The 25,924-nt window shown below is 43.3% G+C and overlaps 1 protein-coding gene across 5 annotated transcripts; it reads left to right on the top strand.

The window, feature by feature from the left end:
• Positions 1 to 336: 336 nt before the first annotated feature.
• On the top strand, positions 337 to 20,211 carry si:dkeyp-97b10.3 (nacht, lrr and pyd domains-containing protein 1b-like). 5 transcript variants are annotated; one of them, XM_029715001.1, is made up of 16 exons: positions 337 to 718; positions 6,823 to 6,854; positions 8,883 to 8,936; positions 9,038 to 9,064; positions 9,217 to 9,255; positions 9,414 to 9,461; positions 9,690 to 9,736; positions 9,867 to 9,919; positions 10,120 to 10,597; positions 11,769 to 11,894; positions 14,186 to 14,321; positions 14,401 to 14,448; positions 14,594 to 14,665; positions 17,687 to 17,852; positions 18,074 to 18,195; positions 18,347 to 20,211. In XM_029715001.1, exons 1-16 carry the CDS (start codon positions 666 to 668, stop codon positions 18,373 to 18,375), a joined length of 1,530 nt encoding a protein of 509 aa, XP_029570861.1. In that variant the 5' UTR covers positions 337 to 665; the 3' UTR covers positions 18,376 to 20,211. The 5 variants fall into 5 exon arrangements, with proteins under 5 accessions (XP_029570861.1, XP_029570860.1, XP_029570862.1 ...); XM_029715000.1 differs by having other exon boundaries at positions 338 to 718; positions 9,220 to 9,255; positions 14,594 to 14,671; XM_029715002.1 differs by having other exon boundaries at positions 338 to 718; positions 9,220 to 9,255; positions 9,867 to 9,923; positions 14,594 to 14,671.
• The last annotated feature ends 5,713 nt before the right edge of the window (positions 20,212 to 25,924 follow it).

Below are 25,924 nucleotides of genomic sequence, written 5' to 3'. Positions count from 1 at the left end.
AGAAAGGGTGAGATATATCTACAACGTAACGCCTGGATATCAAAAGGTCTGACCATTTAATACAACGTGGCAGCAGTATGACAATTTATTTTAGTATCAGTAGCCGTATTTTAGCATGAAAACTGTAAACTTTAGTCATCACCAATAATTAAAATCATATTGGCAGCCCAGATAATCTTCCTTATGGTACATATTTTATGTCCCCACCATAGTAATCAGAGTTGTCATTGATCAGAATTGACGGGAAAGAAACCCAGAAGCGCCATGCAGCCAGGCGTCTTGTTTCAATGAAAAAGCGGACTAGAGTTATGTAAATCATTGGCGGGATAATATACTCCTCCCACTGAGCTGTTCTTGCGCACTTTTATTGCTCCAGGGCTGTGCTTTTGCAGCTATTTGTAAATCATTTGCAATTGTAAACAATGAGACCCATTTACTACATGGTAGTCAAATCAGCATATTTTAGCCTAAACTAAACCTATGCCTACTATGGGAGAGTGTATTTGTTTTGAGAGCTTACATCGTCCTATTTGATGTAAAGTCAAGGTATCATTTTAAAAGGAAATGATTTCTGACAGAGAGACGGGCAGGTGCTATCACGGAACATCACGACCGTGAAGCAAAAACGACCAAATCAAAACCTAAGGTGAAAGTTCCTCAGGCACATGATGGTGGCGAGGATGGCGAGCTGCGGAGCCGCTTGTAACCTGGATGAAGGGTAAGCATCTTAAATACATAGCCAAATAATGGCGAGATTTAGTCTTGCACGTAGCCTATATATGCATGAGGTTGCATTCACACTGACAAAGATGTGCGCCGAAATGTTCTGTCGAATCCGGAAAGAGCTGTTCCTTTGTTGTTGCTGCTTGCTACCCTTAGCTGGTAACTTAGTTCTCGATTTCTAAAAAAAACAAAACATATAAGACCCAAAATAGTTGCAACCATGTATTTTTATTTTATTGAAGACAGACCCCAAAAGTGAGAGGGGACGCCATGATCGCGTTGTAAGGCACAAGATTCTGTGTTGTTGACTGATCATAACACAAACATGTCCATCGCCCAAGCAATATGGCTATACCGCGAGTTACAACTAAAGAACGATGTTATTCTGTAGGCCAACCCAATGCAACAATACTTTTTGGGTTCTCAATAAAACCGTCTCTTTTAACTTGAAAACGAAACCACTTGCGTGTATCCGTCCTTCACCACTGCATTTTCCACTGCCATAGTATGATTTTGTCTCAAGATGCATCGTTTCAGCAGTTTAAAAGCGTGCCAGCCAGGTCGTTCTTCAGACACCTGCAATGGGAAAGTGCTTGAATATAGTAAAGGTAAACTAGCTTCGTTGTTATATGTATAAGAGCATCTATGTACCAATATTATACCATGTATCATATACTCATCTTGGACTAGGCTATTGGGACTTTTTCCAGTGAAGCTTGATAGTCAAGGACTATTTTTTTTTTTTAACCCATATCACTTCTGTAACCACAGTGTTACTACAATCATGGTAATGTTTTACACATTTTAGTCATTTAGCAGATGCTCTTATCCAGAGCGACTTACAGTAGTGAATGCATACATTTCATACATTTCTTTCTCCATACTGGTCCCCCGTGGGAATCGAACCCACAACCCTGGCGTTGCAAACACCATGCTCTACCAACTGAGCCACACGGGAGCCTGTTATACTGTAAAATGTAGTTGTAGAAATGTAGAAAACGTTCTACATTGTCCCCTTTGTGTAGTAAATAATGAATAGTGTTTGTGTGGTGAGTAACCATGAACCCCAGGGCAGTTAAAGGTGATAGATGGTGACTTATATCCAAGGGGAACACTAGGTCAATAGTTATTGTGGTTTCCTGGTTTTCCATCACACCACAGGCTGCTGGAGAAACAAGGCACATTTGGCACCTTGCCACCATGCCACACCCTTTTGCCACTGACTTAAATAATCAAAATTCTGGTTAGACAATTCAACGCTCAAATCACTGAAGAGGTTTGAGTGTCACCGAAGTGCTGACATATATACAGTACCAGTCAAAAGTTTGACACACCAGCTCATTCGAGGGTTTTTCTTTATTTGTACTATTTTCTAGGTTGTAGAATAATAGTTAAGACATCAAAACTATGAAATAACACATATGGAATCATGTTGTAACCCAAAAAGTGTTAAACAATGTCACGGATCCCTCTGGAACTTTCATTGCGCACACCTGGCCCCTATTCCCACTGATTGTATCTGTATATATGTGCCCATTGTTACTATGTCCGTTGGTGCGTGTGACTACCTGTGCTGTGTGTTTTGCTTTCGTGCCATTGTGGATTGAGCAGATGATTACGGGTCTCGTCCCGTGTGATAATCATTGTGCGCTAGTGTCATTTATTCGAGGTTCTCTTCGCTCTTTTGTTTGGGTTTCAACCCTGTGTTTTTGTTACGTGTTTGTTTGGTCTTCGTCGCCGTAATTTGGGGCTTAATAAAAACCCATATTACGAATTCCTGCGTCTGCCTCCCGAATCATTCATATCAACGTGACAAACAAAAAAAGATTTTAGATTCTTCAAAGTAGCCACCCTTTGTCTCGATGATAGCTTTGCACACTCTTGGCATTCTCTCAACCAGCTTCACCTGGAATGCTTTTCCAACTGTCTTGAAGGAGTTCCCTCATATGCTGAGCACTTGATGGCTGCTTTTCCTTCACTCTGAGGTCCAACTCATTCCAAACCATCTCAATTGGGTTGAGGTCGGGTGATTGTGGAGGCCAGGTCATCTGATGCAGCACTCCATCACACTCCTTCTTGGTCAAATAGCCCTTACACAGCCTGGAGGGGTGTTGGGTCATTGTCCTGTTGAAAAACAAATGATAGTGCAAACCAGATGGGATGGCGTATCGCTGCAGAATGCTGTGGTAGCCATGCTGGTGAAGTGTGCCTTGAATTCTAAATAAATCACCGACAGTGTCACCACCAAAGCAACCCCACACCATCACACCTCCTCCTCCATGCTTCACGGTGGGAACCACACATGTGGAGATCATCCGTTCACCTACTCTGTCTCACAAAGACACAGCGGTTGGAACCATAAATCTCAAATTTGGACTCAACAGACCAAAGGACAGATTTCCACCAGTCTAATGTCCATTGCTCGTGTTTCTTGGCCCAAGCAAGTCTCTTCTTCTCATTGGTGTCCTTTAGTAGTGGTTTCTTGGCAGCAATTTCGACCATGAAGGCCTGATTGACGCAGTCTCCTCTGAACAGTTGATGTTGAGATGTGTCTGTTACATGAACTCAGTGAAGCATTTATTTGGGCTGCAATTTCTGAGGCTGGTAACTCTAATGAATTTATCTTCTGCAGCAGAGGTAACTTTGGGTCTTCCTTTCCTGTGGCGGTCCTCATGAGAGCCAGTTTCATCATACTGTAGCACTTGAGGGTTTTTGCGATTGCACTTGAAGAAACTTTCAAAGTTCTTGAAATGTTCTGTATTGACTGACCTTCCTGTCTTAAAGTAATGATGGACTGTCATTTCTATTTGCTTATTTGAGCTGTTCTTGGCATAATATGGACTTGGTCTTTTATCAAATAGGGCTATCTTCTGTATATACCCCCCCCCCACATTGTCACAGCACAACTGATTGTCTTAAACGCATAAAGAAGGAAAGAAATTCCACAAATTAACTTTTAACAGGGCACACCTGTTAATTGAAATGCGTACCAGGTGACTACCCCATGAAGCTGGTTGAAAGAATGCGAAGAGTGTGCAAAGATGTCATCAAGGGAATGGGTGGGTACTTTGAAGAATCTCAAACATTTGTTTAACACTTTTTTGGTTACTACATGATTCCATATGTGTTATTTCATTGTTTTGATGTCTTCACTAGTATTCTACAATGTGTATTAAATAATGAGTAGGTGTGTCCAAACTTTTGACTTGTACTGTAGATATTCAATTATACTGAACAAAAACATAAACGCAACATGTAAAGTGTTGGTCCGATGTTTCATGAGCTGAAATAAAAGATCCCAGAAATGTTTCATTAACAAAAAAGCTTATTTCTCTCAAAGTTTGTGCACAACTTTGTTTACATCCCTGTTAGAGCATTTCTCCTTTGCCAAGATAATCCATCCACCTGACAGGTGTGGCATATCAAGAAGCCGATTAAACCGCATGATCATTACATAGGTGCACCATGTGCTGGGGACAATAAAAGGCCACTCTAAAATGTGCAGTTTTGTCACACAACACAATGCCACATGTCTGAAGTTTTGAGGGAGTGTGTAATTGGCATGCTGACTGCAGGAATGTCCACCAGAGCTGTTGCCAGAGAATTGAATGTTAATTTCTTTAACATAAGTTGTTTTAGAGAATTTGGCAGTACGGTCAAGCGGCATCACAACTGCAGACCACGTGTAGCCAGCCCAGGACCACCACATCTGGCTTCTTCACCTGCAGGATCATCTGATTGGCTGGGCCTGGATCCCCAGTGGGTGGTCCTTGCTCCCTGCAGGAATGTCCACCAGAGCTTTTGCCAGAGAATTTAATGTTCATTTCTCTACCATAAGCTGCCTCCAACGTTGTTTTGGAGAATTTGGCAGTATGTCCAACCGGCCTCACAACCGCAGACCACTTGTAACCACACCAGCCCAGGACCTCCACATCCGGCTTCTTCACCTGCGGGATCATCTGAGACCAGCCACACGGACAGCTGATGAAACTGAGGAGTATTTCTGTCTGTAATAAAGACCTTTTGTGGGGAAAAACAAATTCTGATTGGCTAGGCCTGTTTCCGCAGTCGGTGGTCCTTGCTCCTGAGTGGGTGGGCCTAAATGTATTTATTTAAATTGAGTGATTTCCTTATATGAACTGTAACTCAGTAAAATCGTTGAAATGTTGAGTTTATGTTTTTGTTCAGTATACCTAAAAATACAATGCACAATACCTGCAGAATATATGACCCCTCATGAAGGCATAACGTTTTATCCTCATACTTGACAGTTTAGTGTATCATTAATGTTGTGACTGATGGTGTGTGATATGTTAACCTACTGAGGTACACAAGGCTAAATTGGAGCTGTGACAAAACCTATAGCACTAGAACTAACTGACTATTGCCTATCTCTTGTTCACAGGCTTTCAGTGTGTTCATGTAAGGCTGTAGGAAACATGCTAAAACGGTGGCCTTATCACACCACAGAGACACAGACAGAGAGAGAAGGGGTGAGAGAGACAAGAAAGGAAGGGGAGGGTTTGGTTTTGTATGAGTGGGAGAGAAGAGATGGTGAGAGGCCAGGGTTGAAGAGAGGGCAAAGAGAAAGAATTGACAGAGAAATGGATAGAGGCTGAAAGTATAACAACACAGGGTGAGACCCGGATGCAGACACAGGAGGCAGATTGTTTGAGTCTCTGATATTTATTAAACAACAAGGGGCAGGTCGAGGACAGGCAAAAGTTCATAACCAGGTCAGAGTTCCAAACGGTACAGGGAGGCAGGGAGGCTCAAAGTCAGGGCAGGCAAAAGGTCAGAACCAGGAGGACTAGAAAAACAGAGACAAGGAAAAAGCAGAAGCACGGAAAAACACGATGGTTGACTAAACAAGACAAGGTGAACTGACAACAGACAAACAGAGAACACAGGAATAAATACCCTGGGAATAATGGGGAAAACGTGTGACACCTGGAGGTGGGTGGAGACAATCACAAAGACACGTGAAACAGATCAGGGCGTGACAGAAAGTCACGGGGAGAGTACATGTGTGAATATGACTGCCATGGAAATGTAGAACCGTTGTGTTGTGATACAGAAACCTGTTGGCTGTGTCGAACATTGACCTTGAAATGTTAACAGTCTTTCCTGTACTCCTGTCTGAGGACAATGAGGATGAGGACCACTAGCTTATCAGGTTTCATTAAATCTAAAACAGTGACAATATTCTAATGATGTCACGACACAGAACTAGAAATAGCTTATGCGTTTTGGTCACAGTTCAATCATTGTTTCAGGACCTTATCTGCAGGTACCATGCACAGTTATCATGATTAATTACTTTCTTATTATCAAAGAGGTTGTAAACACATGCCAATTTAGTAAAGTGTTTCTACTGTATTCCTAATCTCCTCTGTGGTAAAGGACTAAAGACTACACTTGAGTCAACTCTGGCTTTTGATCACCTAAAGCGCAGTATTTTTACGATGGAGTAAAATAAAAAAGAAATATTGTTGACCTAGTTCTCTGTGCATGCTGAACTTGTTCACACAGGTCACAGACTGAATGACCAAGCGGCACGCTTTGTCTGAGGCTGAGAGACAACCTCTGGATGATACACATTATTATGGGTTATATAAACCTGTAACACTGCTAACTGCAAAACCCTTCCCTTTGTGTCTTGATGTTAGATCAACTTTTGATCTTCTTTGATACGGTCTCTTTAAGAACTTACGGTTTATAATCATAAGCACTATTATCGGCCAGTACCTTTCCATGGTTTTGCAGTACCAGCCGTGTTGTGTAAAACTGGGTCAGGATGTAGGGGGTGAGGGTTCCACACCACACTGGAGGATGGGCTGATGTCATGAACGTGAGATTTTGGCAGCTTCTCCACTTCCTGTTTTTGTGCCTCAGTTGAATGAGCGTTTGTGTGTACATCGGAGAGAGGAAGTGAAGACAGAGATGGGTCTGCAGCTGGACAGTTCAGCTCCACCCTCTCTTCTCCACACCCATAATCCCCTCCCCCACTGGTCCATAAACTGAAGTTGTATTCTCTTAACTCCATTTTGATAACGTCTTGGGATGCCCTTATCATTTCCTTTCTCGTTTAACCCACAGAGATGGAGACATCCCTGCCCCTGACCAGAAGGGTAAGCACCGTTCGCTCTTTGTTTGATTGTGCATGAAATGTTTTGTTTTGTCTCATGTGGCAAAAAGTTCTGAATTAATGTGATCTTTAATTAGACCAGCAGATGGCAGTCAACACCAGTAAAAAGGTGTGTGTGTGTGTGTGTGTGTGTGTGTGTGTGTGTGTGTGTGTGTGTGTGTGTGTGTGTGAGAGATGTCTGAGAGTAGACTGAGTGGATGTTAGATGAGGCAGAGAGCGATTGGAGGCATATGAGGACACAGATGGAGAGATGGGGGGGAAGAGATAAGGGGAGATGGAGGGAGAACGAGCAAGAGAGAGGGACGTTTGTAGAGCAGAGAGAGCGAGAGAGAGACCTGGCTGATTCTCAGTCTGAGATGAGGCTCCCTGCCCCAGAGAGGACAGGCTCCATCTATTAGCTTCCCCTCTGCCAATGCCAGGCTCTCAGCTAGAAGGCCTGACCCAGACTCACTCCTGCTGGGTACAGATACCCCAGGAGCTAGCCATGTCTGTACACCAGGGCACCAGTTCACTTCACTCTATCTTACCAGGTAGGCCGTAGTTTCACTTTAGATTAGGACAATTATTGACAATAACCGTGAAAAAAAATATTCTTAATACATTCATTTTAAGATGGGGGGGATTCAACTTTATTTTCAAGTAGATATAGTTTACCCAGTAGCAGTTTTTTCATTTTTACATGAAATGGGTAAAGTTGGTAATCATTTTACAATGATTTGGGTGCAGAAGCTTGATTTACAGAAGTTCCAAGAAGTCAAAAACATTTGCTTTTGCGAATTTTTTTCCACCAAAGCTGTGTTGTATTCATTAGGTATCTCGTAGCTTATTTTCAAAGATGTATTTTGATGCATTACAAATTCTACAAAAATGACAATCATAACAATAATCGTGACCATTTGCATGGCAATTAATCGTTACACAATCATCACAGCCCTACTTTAGATGCACTTACAGTATGAAGCATACAATTTATAAGTCATTCTGAATTTCTGAAGGAGAATATCTGCTTCTGTAAAGTTACAGCTCTGACACAGGGGCCCTCAGCACTATACATAGAAAAACCACAGACATATCACCGAATTACAATACTGTATCCAGTTTGCATTCATCTACATTAGTGAGGAATCAGAGTGGAAGTTTCAGATGAGCAATGTGGTGTGATGTGAGTGAAGAGGGTATACACTGATGAGCTCATCAGAATGAACTTAGTCACAGTTTGACAACAGAAGTGCAACATTTAGATAATGCTCAGTCAGACAGTAAATAAAAGGCTACAAATCAATAATGTATGATATTCTTTTTCTGCCATTTCTTAGTAATAGGCCTAGGGTAGAGACCCTTCAGAAAACTCTCAGGGGGTGGGCTGGAGTTGTTTGGGGCCGGTCCCACAGAGGGCCAGTCCCTTGGGTTTTTTAAATGTTTTATTTAGCTAGCCAAGTCAGTTAAGAACAAATTCTTATTTACAATGATGGACTACCGGGGAACAGTGGGTTAACTGCCTTGTTCACGGGTAGAACGGACAATTTTTACCATGTCTGCTCAGGGATTCCATCCAGCAACCTTTTGGTTCCAAGCCCAACGCTCTAACCACTAGGCTACCTGCCGCCCCAGGTTACTGTAAACCTCTCTGCATTATGGGTAAAGTGGGGTGGAAAGATGGAGAGATGAAGAGTTCCTAATTCCATATTAACCCCTTACCCAAGACATCTCTAATAAAAGTTCAGTTGTTACAGATAATCTGACTGAAAATGATAACAGTGGCTCAGGTGGACACACCTTTGCAGTATGTTTGTATTTTCCTCTGTACAGAGTGAGATTTCACTCAAGAGAAGTGAACACTACTCAAACAGAACGCTAATGGTCTCTGAGCTGCATATAGGCCTCTCAAGTCATGTTTGAACTACCAATCAATTTCCCTCACCCCTCTTTATTTGAAAGTACACTTAGAATGAGAAACGTTTTCAAAGTTCATCCCTCCATGTCCTATGGATTTTTCTGACAAACAATGCAGGGACATCTACAGAGGAGAGTTCTGAAGAAGAGGAGGACGAGGAGGAGGATTCTGGTGAGCGGCTGCTAGAGATCAAAATCTCTCCATCACAGTATGAATCTTCAGGCTTTATCCCACCCTCTAACATAACCTTCTCTCTCTTTGCCTTTCAACAGACGGCTCTGCTGAGAAAGAAGAAGAAGGTGAGAAAAACACAGCCCTTTTTCTCTCAGCTTCATCAAAATAATTTACAATCTGTGATGATACACAGTCACACCAGCACCTGGCTTGTGTCTTTACTCAGTCAGTTAGGATCGTTTTAGAAATAATTGTGTTATTTTTTGGCTTGTCCCAGTAGAATCCGAGGAGCCTGATGTTGAGGGTTCCTGTAATGGTGAGTTGGAACTAAAACGTCAGACACAATGCCTATATCTGCCTTATCCTGCCTCTGAAATACAGATCAATAGCCTCTTTCACCTCAGAATGTCCTGAGTAGAATGCTTGCTCCTCTCCCTCAACTTCCTTCATGAGGAGTAACTTCTCTCTCCACAGAGTCAGAGTCGGCTCCTCAACCTGATGCAGAGGTTTCCCTTGCTAAAGGTATCCTCAGTTTGGCAAAAGTCATTCTACTACCAAGCGTTTCGCTTTCTCCACAAAATGTCGGGCTATCCTAGACAAAGGAGATTGTAATGGTTGAAAGGCTAGAGAGAGACTATATCTGGGTGCATTCATAGGTTTATGAAAATGTGTCTGCAAATCATAGTCTGAGAGGTAGAGTACTCCCCAAGAGGGAGTGCCTAGTTTGACTTTTGACCTCTCCTTTGTCAGATGTGCCCCCCAAGCCATGCTGTGAAAAATGCAAGGCTGTCCAGCAGGTAAGTACATTTGTTTGATTGTGGAATTGAATGGTAATTGTGTAATAAAGCTTCAGAGACCTACAGTATGGCTGTAGACTCACTAGAGGAACAGGGGCTAATCTTAGTACCATGTCTGTTTCTCTATCAGAGTCAAGGCAATGAACTGGTTACTCCCAGGAGGATCTCTAAAGGACGCCTACAGTGAGTAGGTCTTCTACCTGTAGCCTCGTTCATTCTCTCTCTCTTTTCTCCATCTCTAAATCTCTTACGCTCTTGCTTACTTACTATCTCTACCTCTCTTTTTTAATAAAAAAGAAAATCCCCAAACCACTAATGCCTCTCCTGCTGAGTGTCTGTCTGACTGGTATGAGTCTGTCCATCTCTCTGGTTCTGTGTGTCAGGGTGCAGCTGGAGGGAGAGGGGACATATGAGTGCTCCGTCACCGGCCTGGTGTTTGAGGTGTCGGGGAGAGTCCTGATCCGCTACTCGGTCCTGTCCTGGTCCAAGTTCGGCATGTTCCTCAGGGACTCCTGGAGGTTCGCTGGGCCCATCTTCAACGTGGACTGTGTCAACAGCCCCTCGTCCATCCTCACCTCCATCCAGTTCCCTCACTCCCTCTGCCTCGCTGACCCCGACAGTGAAATGACCTTCAGTGTCCTGCATATGAAGGACAGCTGTCCGGTGATCGAGCCCTCGGTAGACCACTCTGGCAGCCATGTAAAGTGGCGTGTGTCGTCCCTGTCCCCAGTGGGGCCCATTGTCCAGAGCAGCAAGCCTGTAGAGCACCACGGTGTGGTCCTGGTGTATAAGGAACTGGCTCTGAACAACTCCTACTCCTTTCGCATCTACCTGGCCACCAACAACTCCTCCGACATTAAGGTGAGAGGGACACAGGGGGTGTGCGTGTGTGCGTGTGCGTGTGTGTGTGCGTGCGTGCGTGTGTGTGGTCGGTCATTCTCTGTGGCTCAGTTGGTAGAGCATGGTGTTTGCAACGCCAGCATGGTGTTTGCAACGCTAGCATGGTGTGTGCAACGCCAGGGTTGTGGGTTCGATTCCCACGGGGGGCCAGTACAAAAAAAAAAATGCATGAAATGTATGCATTCACTACTGTAAGTCGCTCTGGATAAGAGCGTCTGCTAAATGACGTAATTGTAAAAATGTGTGTGTGGATCATTACAGTAACATCTTACTGAGTCAGAGCAAAGAGGTGAACATGATCAGAGGGATTGTAATGCCCACTGGCCTGACCTCCTGGCACTCTGACTCACACTGTGGTCTCTACTGAGGGAAATCACATGTCACACTGGAAGTCTGTGGTCTGTTTATTTGTGTGTATGTGTGTGTGGTGATCAAGATGAGTTCATTTGTCACTGTATCAGAAGGCATTAGTGCATATTAATGAACAGATGATTTTGTATTGATTTGTTTATCTGTGTCTAGGAACAACTCAGATTGAAACCCCAAACATTACATCTGAATCTTGCCCAGTGGGCAACACTGGTTAAAATGACAATGTTTTTCCAACTGGTTGGTTTATATTGGGATAGTAACACCATGTGATATCAAATATAGACCACAGTCAATTTTTACTCTGTGATATTACACCGTCTCTTAGGTCACACGTCACCCAGTTCCTGAAATGTGGTTTGAGTGCTGGTAGTGTGTAGAGTCAGTGGTGTGTGTATTAGTGTGATAGTAGTATCAGTGGTGAGAGGAATGGCTGAGTGACTGAATGCCTGAGCTCAGCAGAGACCCACATCAGAGCACTCAGCTTCAGAACAGTCCATTTAACCCTGCCTAACTGGCCAGGGAAAGGAGTTGTTGACCGTTAGTCAACAATAAGAAAGATTTTCCATCACACACCAAATTCACCGTGGAAACCATCTCCGTCCACCAGCTCCCAGGTTTCCTGAACAGGGAATAGTCATCCCCGCTATTGTTACCATTATTGGAATCTCTCGCTTACCTATGGTAAATCACTGGTCCACTTCTATCTATTCCTTTGTCTCTCTGCCTTTCTTTCTCCTCCTCTACCCCTCCCTCACTCCAGGACATAGGGAAGGAGGTGCGTTGCGCCAACAAGCGTTACCTGAAGGTAGAGAAGCCACCCACCTGTAAGCTGGATGAGAGTAGGTACCGACTCATGAGTGAACCAGAGGGAGACATCAGCCCTGCGGTGAGGGTTCATTCACCCATTACTGCATAACCAGTAAGCACTGACCTACAGTACAGTTGAACTCAGAAGTTTACATACACCTTAGCCAAATACATTTAAACTCAGTTTTTCACAATTCCTGACATTTAATCCTAGTAAAAATTCCCTGTCTTAGGTCTGTTAGGATCACCACTTTATTTTAATAATGTGAAATGTCAGAATAATAGTAGAGAGAATGATTTATTTCAGTTTTTATTTCTTTCATCACATTCCCAGTGGGTCAGATGTTCACATACACTCAATTAGTATTTGGTAGCATTGCCTTTAAATTGTTTAACTTGGGTCAAACGTTTCGGGTAGCCTTCCCCAAGCTTTCCACAATAAGTTGGGTGAATTTTGGCCCATTCCTCCTGACACAGCTAGTGTAACTGCGTCAGGTTTGTAGGCCTCCATGCTCGCACACGCTTTTTCAATTCTGCCCACAAATTTTTTATAGGATTGAGGTCAGGGCTTTGTGATGGCCACTCTAATACCTTGACTTTGTTGTCCTTAAGCCATTTTGACACAACTTTGGAAGTATGCTTGGAGTCATTGTCCATTTGGAAGACTCATTTGCGACCAAGCTTTAACTTCCTGACTGATGTCTTGAGATGTTGCTTCAAAATATCCACATAATTTTCCTGCCTCATTATGCCATCTATTTTGTGAAGTGCACCAGTCCCTCCTGCAGCAAAGCACCCCACAACATGATGCTGCCACCCCCGTGCTTCACGGTTGAGATGGTGTTCTTCGGCTTGCAAGCCTCCCCCTTTTTTCCCCAGACATAACGATGGTTATTATGACCAAACAGTTCTATTTTTGTTTCATCAGACCAGAGGACATTTCTCCGAAAAGTACAATCTTTGTCCCCATGTGCAGTTGCAAACTGTAGTCTGGCTTTTTTTATAGCGGTTTTGGAGCAGTGGCTTCTTCCTTGCTGAGCGGCCTTTCAGGTTATGTCGATATAGGACTCGTTTTCCTGTGGATATAGATACTTTTGTACCTGTTTCCTCCAGCATCTTCACAAGGTCCTTTGCTGTTGTTCTGGGATTGAGTTGCACTTTTCGCACCAAAGTACGTTCATCTTTAGGAGACAGAACGTGTCTCCTTCCTGAGCGGTATGACGGCTGCATGGTCCCATGGTGTTTATACTTGCGTACTATTGTTTGTACAGATGAACGTGGCGTTTAGAAATTGCTCCCAAGGATGAACCAGACATGTAGAGGTCTACAAAAAAAAAATTCTGAGGTCTTGGCTGATTTTTTTTGATTTTCTCATGATGTCGAACAAAGAGGCACTGAGTTTAAAGGTACACCTTGAAATACATTCACAGGTACACCTCCAGTTGACTCAAATTATGTAAATTAGCATATCAGAAGCTTCTAAAGCCATGACATAATTTTCGGGAATTTTCCAAGCTGTTTAAAGGCATAGTCAACTTAGTGTATGTAAACTTCTGACCCACTGGAATTGTGATTCAGTGAATTATAAGTGAAATAATCTGTCTGTAAACAATTGTTGGAAAATGACTTGTGTCATGAACAAAGTAGATGTTCTAACCGACTTGTCAAAACTATAGTTTGTTAAAGTTTGATAACAAGAAATTTGTGGAGTGGTTGAAAAACGAGTTTTAATGACTGCAACATAAGTGTATGTAAACTTCCAACTTCAACTGTATGTACTGTACATTGAGTGTACAAAACGTTAAGAACACCTTCCTAATATTGAGTTGCACCCCCTTTTTACCTCAGAACAGCCTCAATTCATCGAGGCAGGGACTCTACAAGATGTCGAAAACGTACCACAGGGATGCTGGGTCTATGTTAACTCCAATACTTCCCACAGATGTGTCAAGTTGGCTGGATGTCATTTGGGTGGTTGACCGTTCTTGATACACATGGGAAACTGTTGAGCGTGAAAAACGCGGCAGCATTGCAGTTCTTGACTACTACCATACCCTGTTCAAAGGCACTTAAATATTTTGTCTTGCTCATTCACCCTCTGAATGGTACACATACACAATCCATGTCTCAATTGTCTCTAGGCTGAAAAATCATTATTTGACCCGTCTCCTCCCCTTCATTTAGACTGATTGAAGTGGATTTAACAAGTGACATCAATAAGGGATCATAGCTTTCACCTAGATTCACCTGGTCAGTCTGTGTCATGGAAAGAGCAGGTGTTCTTAATGTTTTGTATACTCAGTGTATGTACATTATGTACTAAGTGCGTTTATTCATATGCCTGTGTTGTGTGTATTTGGTGTCCTGCAGGACTTGCCGTTCACGCTGGCCGTGACTAAATTGAAGGGATATTTTGAGGTGTTCTTTGAGCAGCCCCCTCCTTTCAAGGTCTCCCTCGTAGAGACAGAGTCTGACCAGACTGTGTGGTCAGCCACCATCAGAGAAGGTACGTACACACCTGCTGTGTGTCTGTCTGCAATGTGTTGTGGGTTAAGGAGCAGGATATTCATTTATCTTCCTCTCAGGTGACTGTGTGGACAGTACAGTTGAAAAGCCAAGGAAACGGACAGATAGTAAGTTTGTCATTTTTGTTCAAGAGTTCACTTTATTCCAGTGTATGTTCTAGATATCAAGTTCTCTGTACACAAGCACTTTTCATCCAATCATAACAAAGTAGCTTTTGATTGACAAAGTAGCTTTTTTTCTCCTCTTCTGTAGACAGGAAGAGAAGCACCAGCACATCAGAGGAAGAGTTGCCCAAAAAGAGACGTCGATGTGCAGATGAGTCGGGTGATGGTGTGAACACATCCATTGTGTCGTCTGCTGTTAAAACCTGTTTGGGATAGGGGGCAGTATTGAGAATTTTGGAAAAAATATGTGCCCATTTTTAACTGCCTCCTACACCAACTCAGAAGCTAGAATATGCATATTATTGTTCAGGTTTGGATAGAAAACACTGAATTTTCTAAAACTGTTTGAATGGTGTCTGTGAGTATAACAGAACTCCTATGGCAGGCAAAAACCTGACAAGGTTTCAAGCAGGAAGTACCCTGTCTGACAAGGAGTCGTGCGTCTTGCATCTGTTTATTGAAAAGTAAGGATCTTAGCTGTAACGTGACAATTCCCAGGGCTCCGATAGGCTCTCAGAACCTGGGAAATACCTGAAGGTTGACGAGGCAGCCTCAGGCTGAAACACATTATCGCCTTTGGTAAGTGGCGGCTCAGAGGACCTTTGAATGAGGCGCGTGCACGATTCGCTCCTGAGGATAAATTTTATTCGGCTGTTTAGGCTCAATGCATATTCCCGGTCGGAATATTATCACTTTTCTACGAGATAAATGGCATAAAAAATGGTTTTAAACAGCGGTTGACATGCTTCGAAGTACGGTAATGGAATATTTAGAAATTTTTTGTCACGCCAATGCGCCATGCGCGAGACCGTGATGTAGCATTCTGATAGTGTCTAGAACTCACGAACAAAACGTCGCTGTTTGGATATAACGATGGATTATTTGGGACCAAACCAACATTTGTTATTGAAGTAGAAGTCCTGGCAGTGTATTCTGACGAAGAACAAGCAAGGTAAGAACATTTTTCTTATAGGAAATGTGATTTTGGTGGAGGCTGACCTGGGTGGGTGTCTAAATAGCTAGCCCTGTGATGCCGGGCTATGTACTTAGATTATTGCAAAATGTGCTTCATCCGAAAAGCTATTTTAAAATCGGACATATCGAGTGCATAGAGGAGTAATGTATGTATAATTCTTAAAATAATTGTTATGCTTTTTGTGAACGTTTATTGTGAGTAATTTAGCAAACTGCTAGTAAATTCCCCGGAAGTTTGCGGGGGTTATGCTTTTTCTGCACGTCACATGCTAATGTAAAAAGCTGTTTTTTGATATAAATATGAACTTGATTGAACAGACATGCATGTATTGTATAACACAATGTCCTAGGTGTGTCATCTGATGAAGATCATAAAAGGTTAGTGCTGCATTTAGCTGTGGTTTGGGTTTATGTGACATGATATGCTAGCTTGAAAAATGGGTGTCTGATTATTTCTGGCTGGGCACTCTGCTGACATAATCTAATGTTTTGCTTTCGTTGTAAAGCCTTTTTGAAATCGGACAGTGGGGTTAGATTAACGAGATTCTTGTCTTTAAATAGCTGTAAAATAGTCATATGTTTGAGAAATTGAAGTAATAGTATTTCTAACGATTCAAAAATCGCGCCACTGGATTTCAGTGGCTGTTACGTAGGTGGGACGAGTTCGTCCCACATGCGCCAGAGAGGTTAACTTCTCTGGGCTAGGTGGGACGTGACCGTCCCACACTATGCAACAGCCAGTGAAATAGCATGGCGCGAAATACAAAACAGCAAAAATCTCATAATTTCATTTTCTCAACCAATCAACTATTTTACACCATTTTAAAGATAAGACTCTCGTTAATCTAACCACATTGTCCGATTTCAAAAAGGCTTTACGGCGAAAGTATAAAATTAGATTATGTTAGGACATAAACTTCACAAGAAAAGCCACACAGCCATTTTGGACATGCATCATAAAAACCAAAAGTACAGCTAAAATATTCACTAACCTTTGATGATCTTCATCAGATGGCACTCATAGGACTTCATGTTATACAACACATGTATGTTTTGCTTGATAAAGTTCATATTTATATCCAAAAACAGCATTTTACATTGGCGCGTGATGAATGTGCACACTTCTGATGAATGTGCACATCAGTTTACAAAAATACTCATCATAAACGTTGATAACATTTACAACAGTTATTGAAAGAATTATAGATACACTACTCCTTGACGCAACCGCTTTGTCAGATTTCAAAATAACTTTACGGAGAAAGCACATTGTTCAATATTCTGAGTACATAGCTCAGCCATCGAAGCAAGCTATACAGCTACCCGCCAAGTTCTGGCATCAACAAAACTCTGAATTAGTATTATAAATATTCTCTTACCTTTGCTGATCTTCGTCAGAATGCACTCCGAGGACTCCTACTTCCGCAATAAATTTTTATTTTGTTCGAAATACTCCATATTTACGTCCAAATACCTCCGTTTTGTTCGTGCATTCAGATCACTATCCAAAGGCATAACGCGCGAGCGCAGTACCAGAGACGAAAAGTCAAAATGTTCCATTACCGTTTGTAGAAACATGTCAAACGTTGTTTACAATCAATCCTTAGGGTATTTTTATCATAGAATGTCGATAATATTCCAACCGGTCAATAGCGTATTCATTACAGAAGAAAAAGGAGGAGGGGCGCGCTCGCGGGATCACGCATCACCAAGTCCTTTGTCCATAGGCAGTCCACTCATTGACTGAGCTACTATTCTCTGCCCAGTGACAGGAGAAAGATGGAAAAACTTTCTGAAGGCTGTTGACAGCCAATGGAAGCCTTAGGAAGTGCAACGTGACTCCACAGACACTGTAGTTTCGATAGGGATTCAAAAGAAGAACTACAATTCTCAGATTTCCACACTTCCTGGTTGGATATTTCTCAGATTTTTGCCTGCCATATGAGTTCTGTTATACTCACAGACATCATTTAAACAGTTTTAGAAACTTCAGAGTGTTTTCTATCCGAATATACTAATAATATGCAAATATTTGACTCTGGGCCCGAGTATTAGGCAGTTTACTCGGCACGCTTTTCATCCGAAATCGAAAATACTGCCCCCTATACCCTAAAAAGTTAATACTGTTGTCTTATTCCTGTTGAGTTGCTGTTCAGTCACCCTGAATAAAACCCTTAAAAGTCTGACATTCCTCTGTTGTCTCCAGACGGAGTGGGGACAGTGCAGGTCCCAGACGTGTCGTCCAAGCAGCTGATGCAGGTGGCTAAGCGGCTGGGGAAGGAGTGGAAGCAGGTGGCTATCGGTTGCCTGGACCTGTCCTCCAAAGAGCTGGACGATATACAGGCCAGTGAGGAGGATGTCATCATGCAGAGGTACAGTAGATAGATATAGTATCTGCACCCTTAAAACTCAACTTTATATTACTTGCCAGCCATTATTTTGTGCATTTCTCATTGAAGCATTCTTGGTACATCGATCATTCAATAATTGTACAGCAACCTACTTTCTTTGATTCATATTTTTGGTGATGATTTCTTTTTCAGATAATGTGCCCCTAAATAGGACCCTCAACTTGTTTTGTGTTGGGTTTCAGGTTTAAGGCGTTGGAGCGCTGGAAGACTGGCAGGCCAAATGGTCAAGCCACTGTCACTCACCTCTTGATGAGCCTACAGGAGCTGGATGACCTGCCCAACGAGGTCCTCAAGACACTGCAAGGTTAGAGACACACATTAGACTAGAGCGACAAACACTCATTCACCTGTCTGCACACACATATTTGTACTCATTCTTGTCTCCTACTAACTTACACCAATTTCTGTCTGTCTGTCTCTTTCTGTCTGTCTCTTTCTGTCTGTGTTCTCCTCAGATATGATAGACAATAAAGCTGCCGAATGAGATATCTTTTGCCTCCCAAGGTCCCTGCCTTTCCGCAGCCCAGAGAGACAATGGGAGAGAGACGTTTGAACTCTTGCCTTGAAGACAGAAATCCCTCTGCTTATGCTGTATCGCAGGGGTACTCTTACCCTACGAGGTCCGGAGCCTGCTGGTTTTCTGTTCTACCTGATAATTAATTGCACACACCTGGTGTCCCAGGTTTAAATCAGTCCCTGATTTGAAGGGAACAATGAAAAAATGCAGTGGAACTGGCTTCGAGGTCCAGAGTCGAGTTTGAGGGCTGTATGGAGTAGGATGAAAGTTCCCTCTGGTCCAGGGATGGGCAACTCCAATCCTCAGGGGCCGGAGTGGTGTCACATTTCTTCCCCATCCCTAGCTAACGCAGCTGATTAAGCTAATTGCCAGTCACAAAACAACTGAAGATCATAATTAGTTGATTATTGGAGTCAGATGTGTTGGCTGGGGCTGGGGCAAAGGTGTGACACCAATCCAGCCCCCGAGGACTGGAGTTGCCCGTCCTTGCTCTAGAGGCTGATCTAAGGTCAGCTTTGCATACCTCCTTCATAAATTGAGGATGGTACACTGATCCTAGATCAGAAGCATTATGTGTCCCCTGCCATTGCCTAGGCAGGGCAGGGCCGGCACACCAGTCTAGCACTGTCAGCCCCTTCCAGCCCAAGAGAATTGGGATTCAATTGCCTTCAACTGATATGTTTGATTTCTGCAGGCCTGGATGCTAGATCTAGTGAACTTTGTGCCCTGCCTAGTAGTGATGTTTAGTAGTGGGAAACCCTGGCTTTTCACCCCTCATGTTCTCTCAGGATTACAACAGGAGTTCAACAAAGGCATAGAAAGAGAATTACACCTCAACCTTTAATCTTGAATGGTTATGTTCTTAGACATTCACAAATGGTCCATTAACCTGGAATAATGTTATCAAGCTGTAGCGGTACCCCAAACAGCCAGGAGCTGATGCTACGACCTGTGCAGTGAAGACCTCTTATGACATAGATGAGCTCTGGGAAATAGGTAGCTAATGCGTAGCCAGTAACAGACATGTTGCTGCAGTATGGAAACTGCTAACACACTTACAGGGCCGTTGTCTCAAACGTTGTATATTTTGTGTATTTTGATATTTCTCAATCAAGGCATTGCCACTTGCTTAATCATGGAATTGGAACAACTACTCAAGGAGTGTAGCTGTACTTTTAATACGGTGTACATATTTTCTGTTTTTTAAACTATACTGTGATTGTTTTTATTTTTGTATTCTGTGTTTGTTCGTTTTTATGTGTGTTATGCCCAAATTGAGCCGTCAAACTGAGAGTGGGGATAGCTAAGCTTCATCTCAGAGAAAAGATTGGTAATATTTACTTTTGTTTAGCCTGGATCGTGTACATTCTGTAGCCTGGAAATCACGCTCAGTGCATTTGAACATGGTGGGATTGACTGAATTCCAGAAACCACTAATGTAGGAGAGTGTTTTTTGTTCATTAAAAGGGCTACTAACTCATTTTAAACACCTTTCAATAGGGATGTCACTGTTGCCAATACTGGGACCCAAATACCCCAGGCAGAGTAACAACGATTAACTGTGACATTATGAATGGGAAAACCATGAGTTAAGTTGTCTATTGGGTATTGGATGCCATTTGCAAGTGTGTACATATTTTTACACAGAGTGATCGCTCCGAAAAGTCCATCATTAATATTCCAGTCCTTACATGTGCACTTCTGTAATGTTACAGCTCAGGAATGGGCCTTCATAGGGCTCTGGGCATGGTGTCTAAGATTACAAATCTTTGACTGAATAAAATACATTTTTGGAAAGATTGATTACATTTTTTTAATTGCAAATCATTTTCAGCTAGTAGATGATGGTCTTCATGACTGTTAGAATAAATGTTTCATTAAGTCATAGCCTATGTAACCGGTTCTGTACCGGTACCTTTCTGTGTTCTGGTGAGGTGTATGTGGAAGGGAAGGGAAAGCTCAGAACTGTTCTGCCGGTTGTCTCTTTATGACTGCATGGAATGGAGACAGATGCAAGGCCAACGTTAATGCTGCCGTCTGGCCTCTAACACATAAGTACATTTTCCACTCCTCGTCACGCTTTGAGCAAACTCACATCAACCAAAAAATGCATTGTACAAAATGTACATGTTAATATTTTCAAAAGACTAACATTTCATTTTATAAACATTGTACACCAATAAAAGTGCTAAATATTTATTTAAGTGTACTATTGTACTATTATACCCAAGGCATACTTGTCCAGAGCAGCAAGCCTGTAGAGCACCACGGTGTGGTCCTGGTGTATAAGGAACTGGCTCTGAACAACTCCTACTCCTTTCACTTCTACCTGGCCACCAACAACTCCTCCGACATTAAGGTGAGAGGGACACAGGGTGTGGGAGTGTGTGTGTGTGTGGTCATTCCCTGTGGCTCATTTGGTAGAGCATGGTGTTTGCAATGCTAGCATGGTGTGTGCACCGCCAGGGTTGTGGGTTCGATTCCCACGGGGGCCAGTACAAAAAAAAAAAATGCATGAAATGAAATGTATGCAATCACTACTGTAAGTTGCTCTGGGTCAGAGTGTCTGCTAAATGACGTAAATGTAAAAATGTGTGTGTGGATCATTACAGTAACATCTTACTGAGTCAGAGCAAAGAGGTGAACATGATCAGAGGGATTGTAATGCCCACTGGCCTGACCTCCTGGCACTCTGACTCACACTGTGGTCTCTACTGAGGGAAATCACATGTCACATTGGAAGTCTGTGGTCTGTTTATTTATGTGTGTGTGGTGATCAAGATGATTTCATTTGTCACTGTATCAGAAGGCATTGGTGCATATTAATGAACTATTGATTTGTTTATCTGTGTCTAGGAACAACTCAGATTGAAACCCCAAACATTAGATCTGAATCTTGCCCAGTGGGCAACACTGGTTAAAATGACAATGTTTTTCCAACTGGTTGGTTTATATTGGGATAGTAACACCATGTGATATCAAATATAGACCACAGTCAATTTTTACTCTGTGATATTACACCGTCTCTTAGGTCACACGTCACCCAGTTCCTGAAATGTGGTTTGAGTGCTGGTAGTGTGTAGAGTCAGTGGTGTGTGTATTAGTGTGATAGTAGTATCAGTGGTGAGAGGAATGGCTGAGTGACTGAATGCCTGAGCTCAGCAGAGACCCACATCAGAGCACTCAGCTTCAGAACAGTCCATTTAACCCTGCCTAACTGGCCAGGGAAAGGAGTTGTTGACCGTTAGTCAACAATAAGAAAGATTTTCCATCACACACCAAATTCACCGTGGAAACCATCTCCGTCCACCAGCTCCCAGGTTTCCTGAACAGGGAATAGTCATCCCCGCTATTGTTACCATTATTGGAATCTCTCGCTTACCTATGGTAAATCACTGGTCCACTTCTATCTATTCCTTTGTCTCTCTGCCTTTCTTTCTCCTCCTCTACCCCTCCCTCACTCCAGGACATAGGGAAGGAGGTGCGTTGCGCCAACAAGCGTTACCTGAAGGTAGAGAAGCCACCCACCTGTAAGCCGGATGAGAGTAGGTACCGCCTCATGAGTGAACCAGAGGGAGACATCAGCCCTTTTTCTATTAAGCTATTTATTTATTTTTTATTTTTTTATTTTTTTATATAGCCCTTCGTACATCAGCTGAAATCTCAAAGTGCTGTACAGAAACCCAGCCTAAAACCCCAAACAGCAAGCAATGCATGTGAAAGAAGCACGGTGGCTGGGAAAAACTCCCTAGGAAAAACTCCTGAGAAAGGCCAAAAACCTAGGAAGAAACCTAGAGAGGAACCAGGCTATGAGGGGTGGCCAGTCGTCTTCTGGCTGTGCCGGGTGGATATTATAACAGAACATGGTCAAGATGTTAAAATGTTCGTAAATGACCAGCATGGTCAAATAATAATAATCATAGTAATTGTCGAGGGTGCAACAAGCACGTCCGGTGAACAGGTCAGGGTTCCGTAGCCGCAGGCAGAACAGTTGAAACTGGAGCAGCAGCATGGCCAGGTGGACTGGGGACAGCAAGGAGTCATCATGCCAGGTAGTCCTGAGGCATGGTCCTAGGGCTCAGGTCCTCCGAGAGAAAGAAAGAAAGAGAGAAAGAGAGAATTAGAGAGAGCATATTTACATTCACACAGGACACCGGATAAGACAAGAGAATACTCCAGATGTAACAGACTGACCCTAGCCCCCCGACACATAAACTACTGCAGCATAAATACTGGAGGCTGAGACAGGAGGGATCAGAAGACACTGTGGCCCCATCCGATGATACCCCCGGACAGGGCCAAACAGGCAGGATATAACCCCACCCACTTTGCCAAAGCACAGCCCCCACACCACTAGAGGGATATCTACAACCACCAACTTACCGTCCGAAGACAAGGCCGAGTATAGCCCACAAAGATCTCCGCCACGGCATAACCCAAGGGGGGGGCGCCAACCCAGACAGGAAGACCACGTCAGTGGCTCAACCTACTCAAGTGACGCACCCCTCCCATGGACGGCATGGAAGAACACCAGTAAGTCAGTGACTCAGCCCCTGTAAAAGGGTTAGAGGCAGAGAATCCCAGTGGGAAGAGGGGAACCGACAAGGCAGAGACAGCAAGGGCGGTTCGTTGCTCCAGCCTTTCCGTTCACCTTCACACTCCTGGGCCAGACTATACTTAATCATAGGACCATCTTTGCTTTTTGCTTTTATTGAGTACTACCATAGAAATAGAATCTCTAGAAGGGCCTTATTTAGACTGGTAAGCTCATGGGTACACTCCATATGGCAATTTGACTGGTAATTTTTATTTATTTTTATTGAACCTTTATTTAACTAGGCAAGTCAGTTAAGAACAAATTCTTATTTACAATGACAGGAACAGTGGGTTAACTGCCTTGTTCAGGGGCAGAATAATAGATTTTTACCTTGTGAGCTCAGGGATTTGATCCAGCAACCTTTTAGTTACTGACCCAACTCTCTAACCACTAGGCTACCTGCATCTCCTCAATGAGGGAAGTTTTCATCTGGATCAACTCCTCCGCTGAAGAAAAGCTATTCGTCCCTCATCGACTTGTGACTGCAATAGGCCGATACAGCCAGCCATTCTGATCCCATAACTTCACCCTATCCTCAGCTCTCTCGGGCTTAAGGGTGGACAGATTACGTTCAGACTTTCAATCGCATCCCTGAAGGCGTCATTCTGCTGTTGGAGCTGCAGACGTCGAGTCTCCAGCCGTGCAGTGGTGCTGTTGCTCTCCTCCAGGTATTTCTTATCTTTCTCATCAGGTTCTTCGGCCCAATGTTTTCTTTACGCAGAGCTTCTCTCCTCTCCTTGGCTATCTCTTGGGCAACCTCAGCGGCTTCCGTAAGGTACATTTATTGGTGTAGGTGAATTTGGTTATCAGGTCGCTCTTGTCGTCCACATCCGGCTCAGGTGATGAGAACATTTCTGCCCCATCTACAGTGTTTCCCTGTGGGTGGCAAGAGTCCTTGTTATCACCGTGCCTGCATTAGTCAACTGCAACACCGCGTGCTTGGAGTCATTCGAGGCACAATCCTCCCAGCCGGCCTTTGATTTCAGTCATCTGCCGGAAGGTCGTGAGCAACGGACAGGTATAGTAATGACTGCCCATCCTGGTCCTCCCACACGTCTCCGGAGGTCTCGCGGGTCCAGTCTGCCGGGACCTGGGAAAGTCTTGACGGGTCCAGGGAGGGTTCAGACACCAATGGCTGTAGCTCATGACCCGAGGTCCTTCGATTGTCATTTTTGCACTGCATCCTGGTCAGTATTTACCTTAGTTTTCAGTATTCCGTGCAGTATTGGGATATTTGTGATATCTGTAGTTGTGGATATTGCGGTAATTCTTGTCAGGGTGCTTTTATAAATCTAGGTTGAGATGACAACTTGATTGTAAGCCACATAACTTAGCATCATTTCAATGAGCATTCTATATTACCATGGCAATCCAGCAGCAGTTGATTGAACATTACAACTTGCCATGGACATGACTGCATCACAATACCAGTCATATGGAGTGTACCCATGAGTTTACCATTGCCCTTGATTCTAAGCAATGTTGTGCTTCTATTTTTATTGACTTGGCCAAAGCTTTTGATACGGTAGACCATTCCATTCTTGTTGGCCGGCTAAGGAGTATTGCTGTCTCTGAGGGGTCTTTGGCCTGGTTTGCTAACTACCTCTCTCAAAGAGTGCTGTGTATAAAGTCAGAAAATCTGCTGTCTCAGCCACTGCCTGTCACCAAGGGAGTATCCCAAGGCTCGATCCTAGGCCCCACGCTCTTCTCAATTTACATCAACAACATAGCTCAAGCAGTAGGAAGCTCTCTCATCCATTTAAATGCAGATTATACAGTCTTATACTCAGCTGACCCCTCCCCGGATTTTGTGTTAAATGTTCTACAACAAAGCTTTCTTAGTGTCCAACAAGCTTTCTTTACCCTTAACCTTATTCTGAACACCTCCAAAACAAAGGTCATGTGGTTTGGTAAGAAGAATGTCCCTCTCCCCACAGGTGTGATTACTACCTCTGAGGGTTTAGAGCTTGAGGTAGTCACCTCATACAAGTACTTGGCAGTATGGCTAGACGGTGCACTGTCCTTCTCTCAGCAAATATCAAAGCTGCAAGCTAAAGTTAAATCTAGACTTTGTTTTCTCTATCGTAATCGCTCCTCTTTCACCCCAGCTGCCAAACTAACCCTGATTCAGATGACCGTCCTTCCCATGCTAGATTACGGAGACATAATTTATAGATCAGCAGGTAAGGGTGCTCTCGAGCGGCTAAATGTTCTTTACCGTTGGTGGCAAACCATCAGATTTGCCACCAATGTTCCCTATAGGACACATCACTACGCTCTATACTCCTCGGTAAACTGGTAATCTCTGTATACCCGTCGCAAGACCCACTGGTTGATGGTTATTTATAAAACCCTCTTAGGCCTCACTCCCCCCTATCTGAGATATCTACTGCAGCCCTTATCCTCTACGTACACCGGTTCTGCCAGTCACATTCTGTTAAAGGTCCCCAAAGCACACACATCACCGGGTGTGTGCTTTGGGGCGTCTTTTCAGTTCGCTGCAGCTAGAGACTGGAACGAGCTGCAACAAACACTCAAACTGGACAGTTTTATCTCAATCTCGTCATTCAAAGACTCAGTCATGGACACTCTTACTGACAGTTGTGGCTGCTTTGAGTGATGTATTATTGTCTCTACCTTCTTGCCCTTTGTGCTGTTGTCTGTGCCCAATTATGTTTGTACCATGTTGTGTGCTACTACCGTGTTGTGTTGCTACCATGTTGTTGTTGTGTTTCTACCATGCTGTGTTGTCATGTGTTGCTCGCTTGCTATGTTGTTGTCTTAGGTCTCTCTTTATGTAGTGCTGTGTTGTCTCTCTTGTTGTGATGTGTGTTTTGTCCTGTATTTATATTTATTTATTTTTTATTTTTAATCCCAGCCCCCGTCCCCGCAGGAGGCCTTTTTCCTTTTGGTAGGTCA

The sequence above is a fragment of the Salmo trutta genome, chromosome 26 (genome assembly GCF_901001165.1).
Source record: "Salmo trutta chromosome 26, fSalTru1.1, whole genome shotgun sequence".
NCBI classification, from domain to species: Eukaryota; Metazoa; Chordata; class Actinopteri; order Salmoniformes; family Salmonidae; genus Salmo; species Salmo trutta.
The sequence above is the reverse complement of the archived record's forward strand: the minus strand, read 5'-3'. Positions and strand labels throughout refer to the sequence as shown.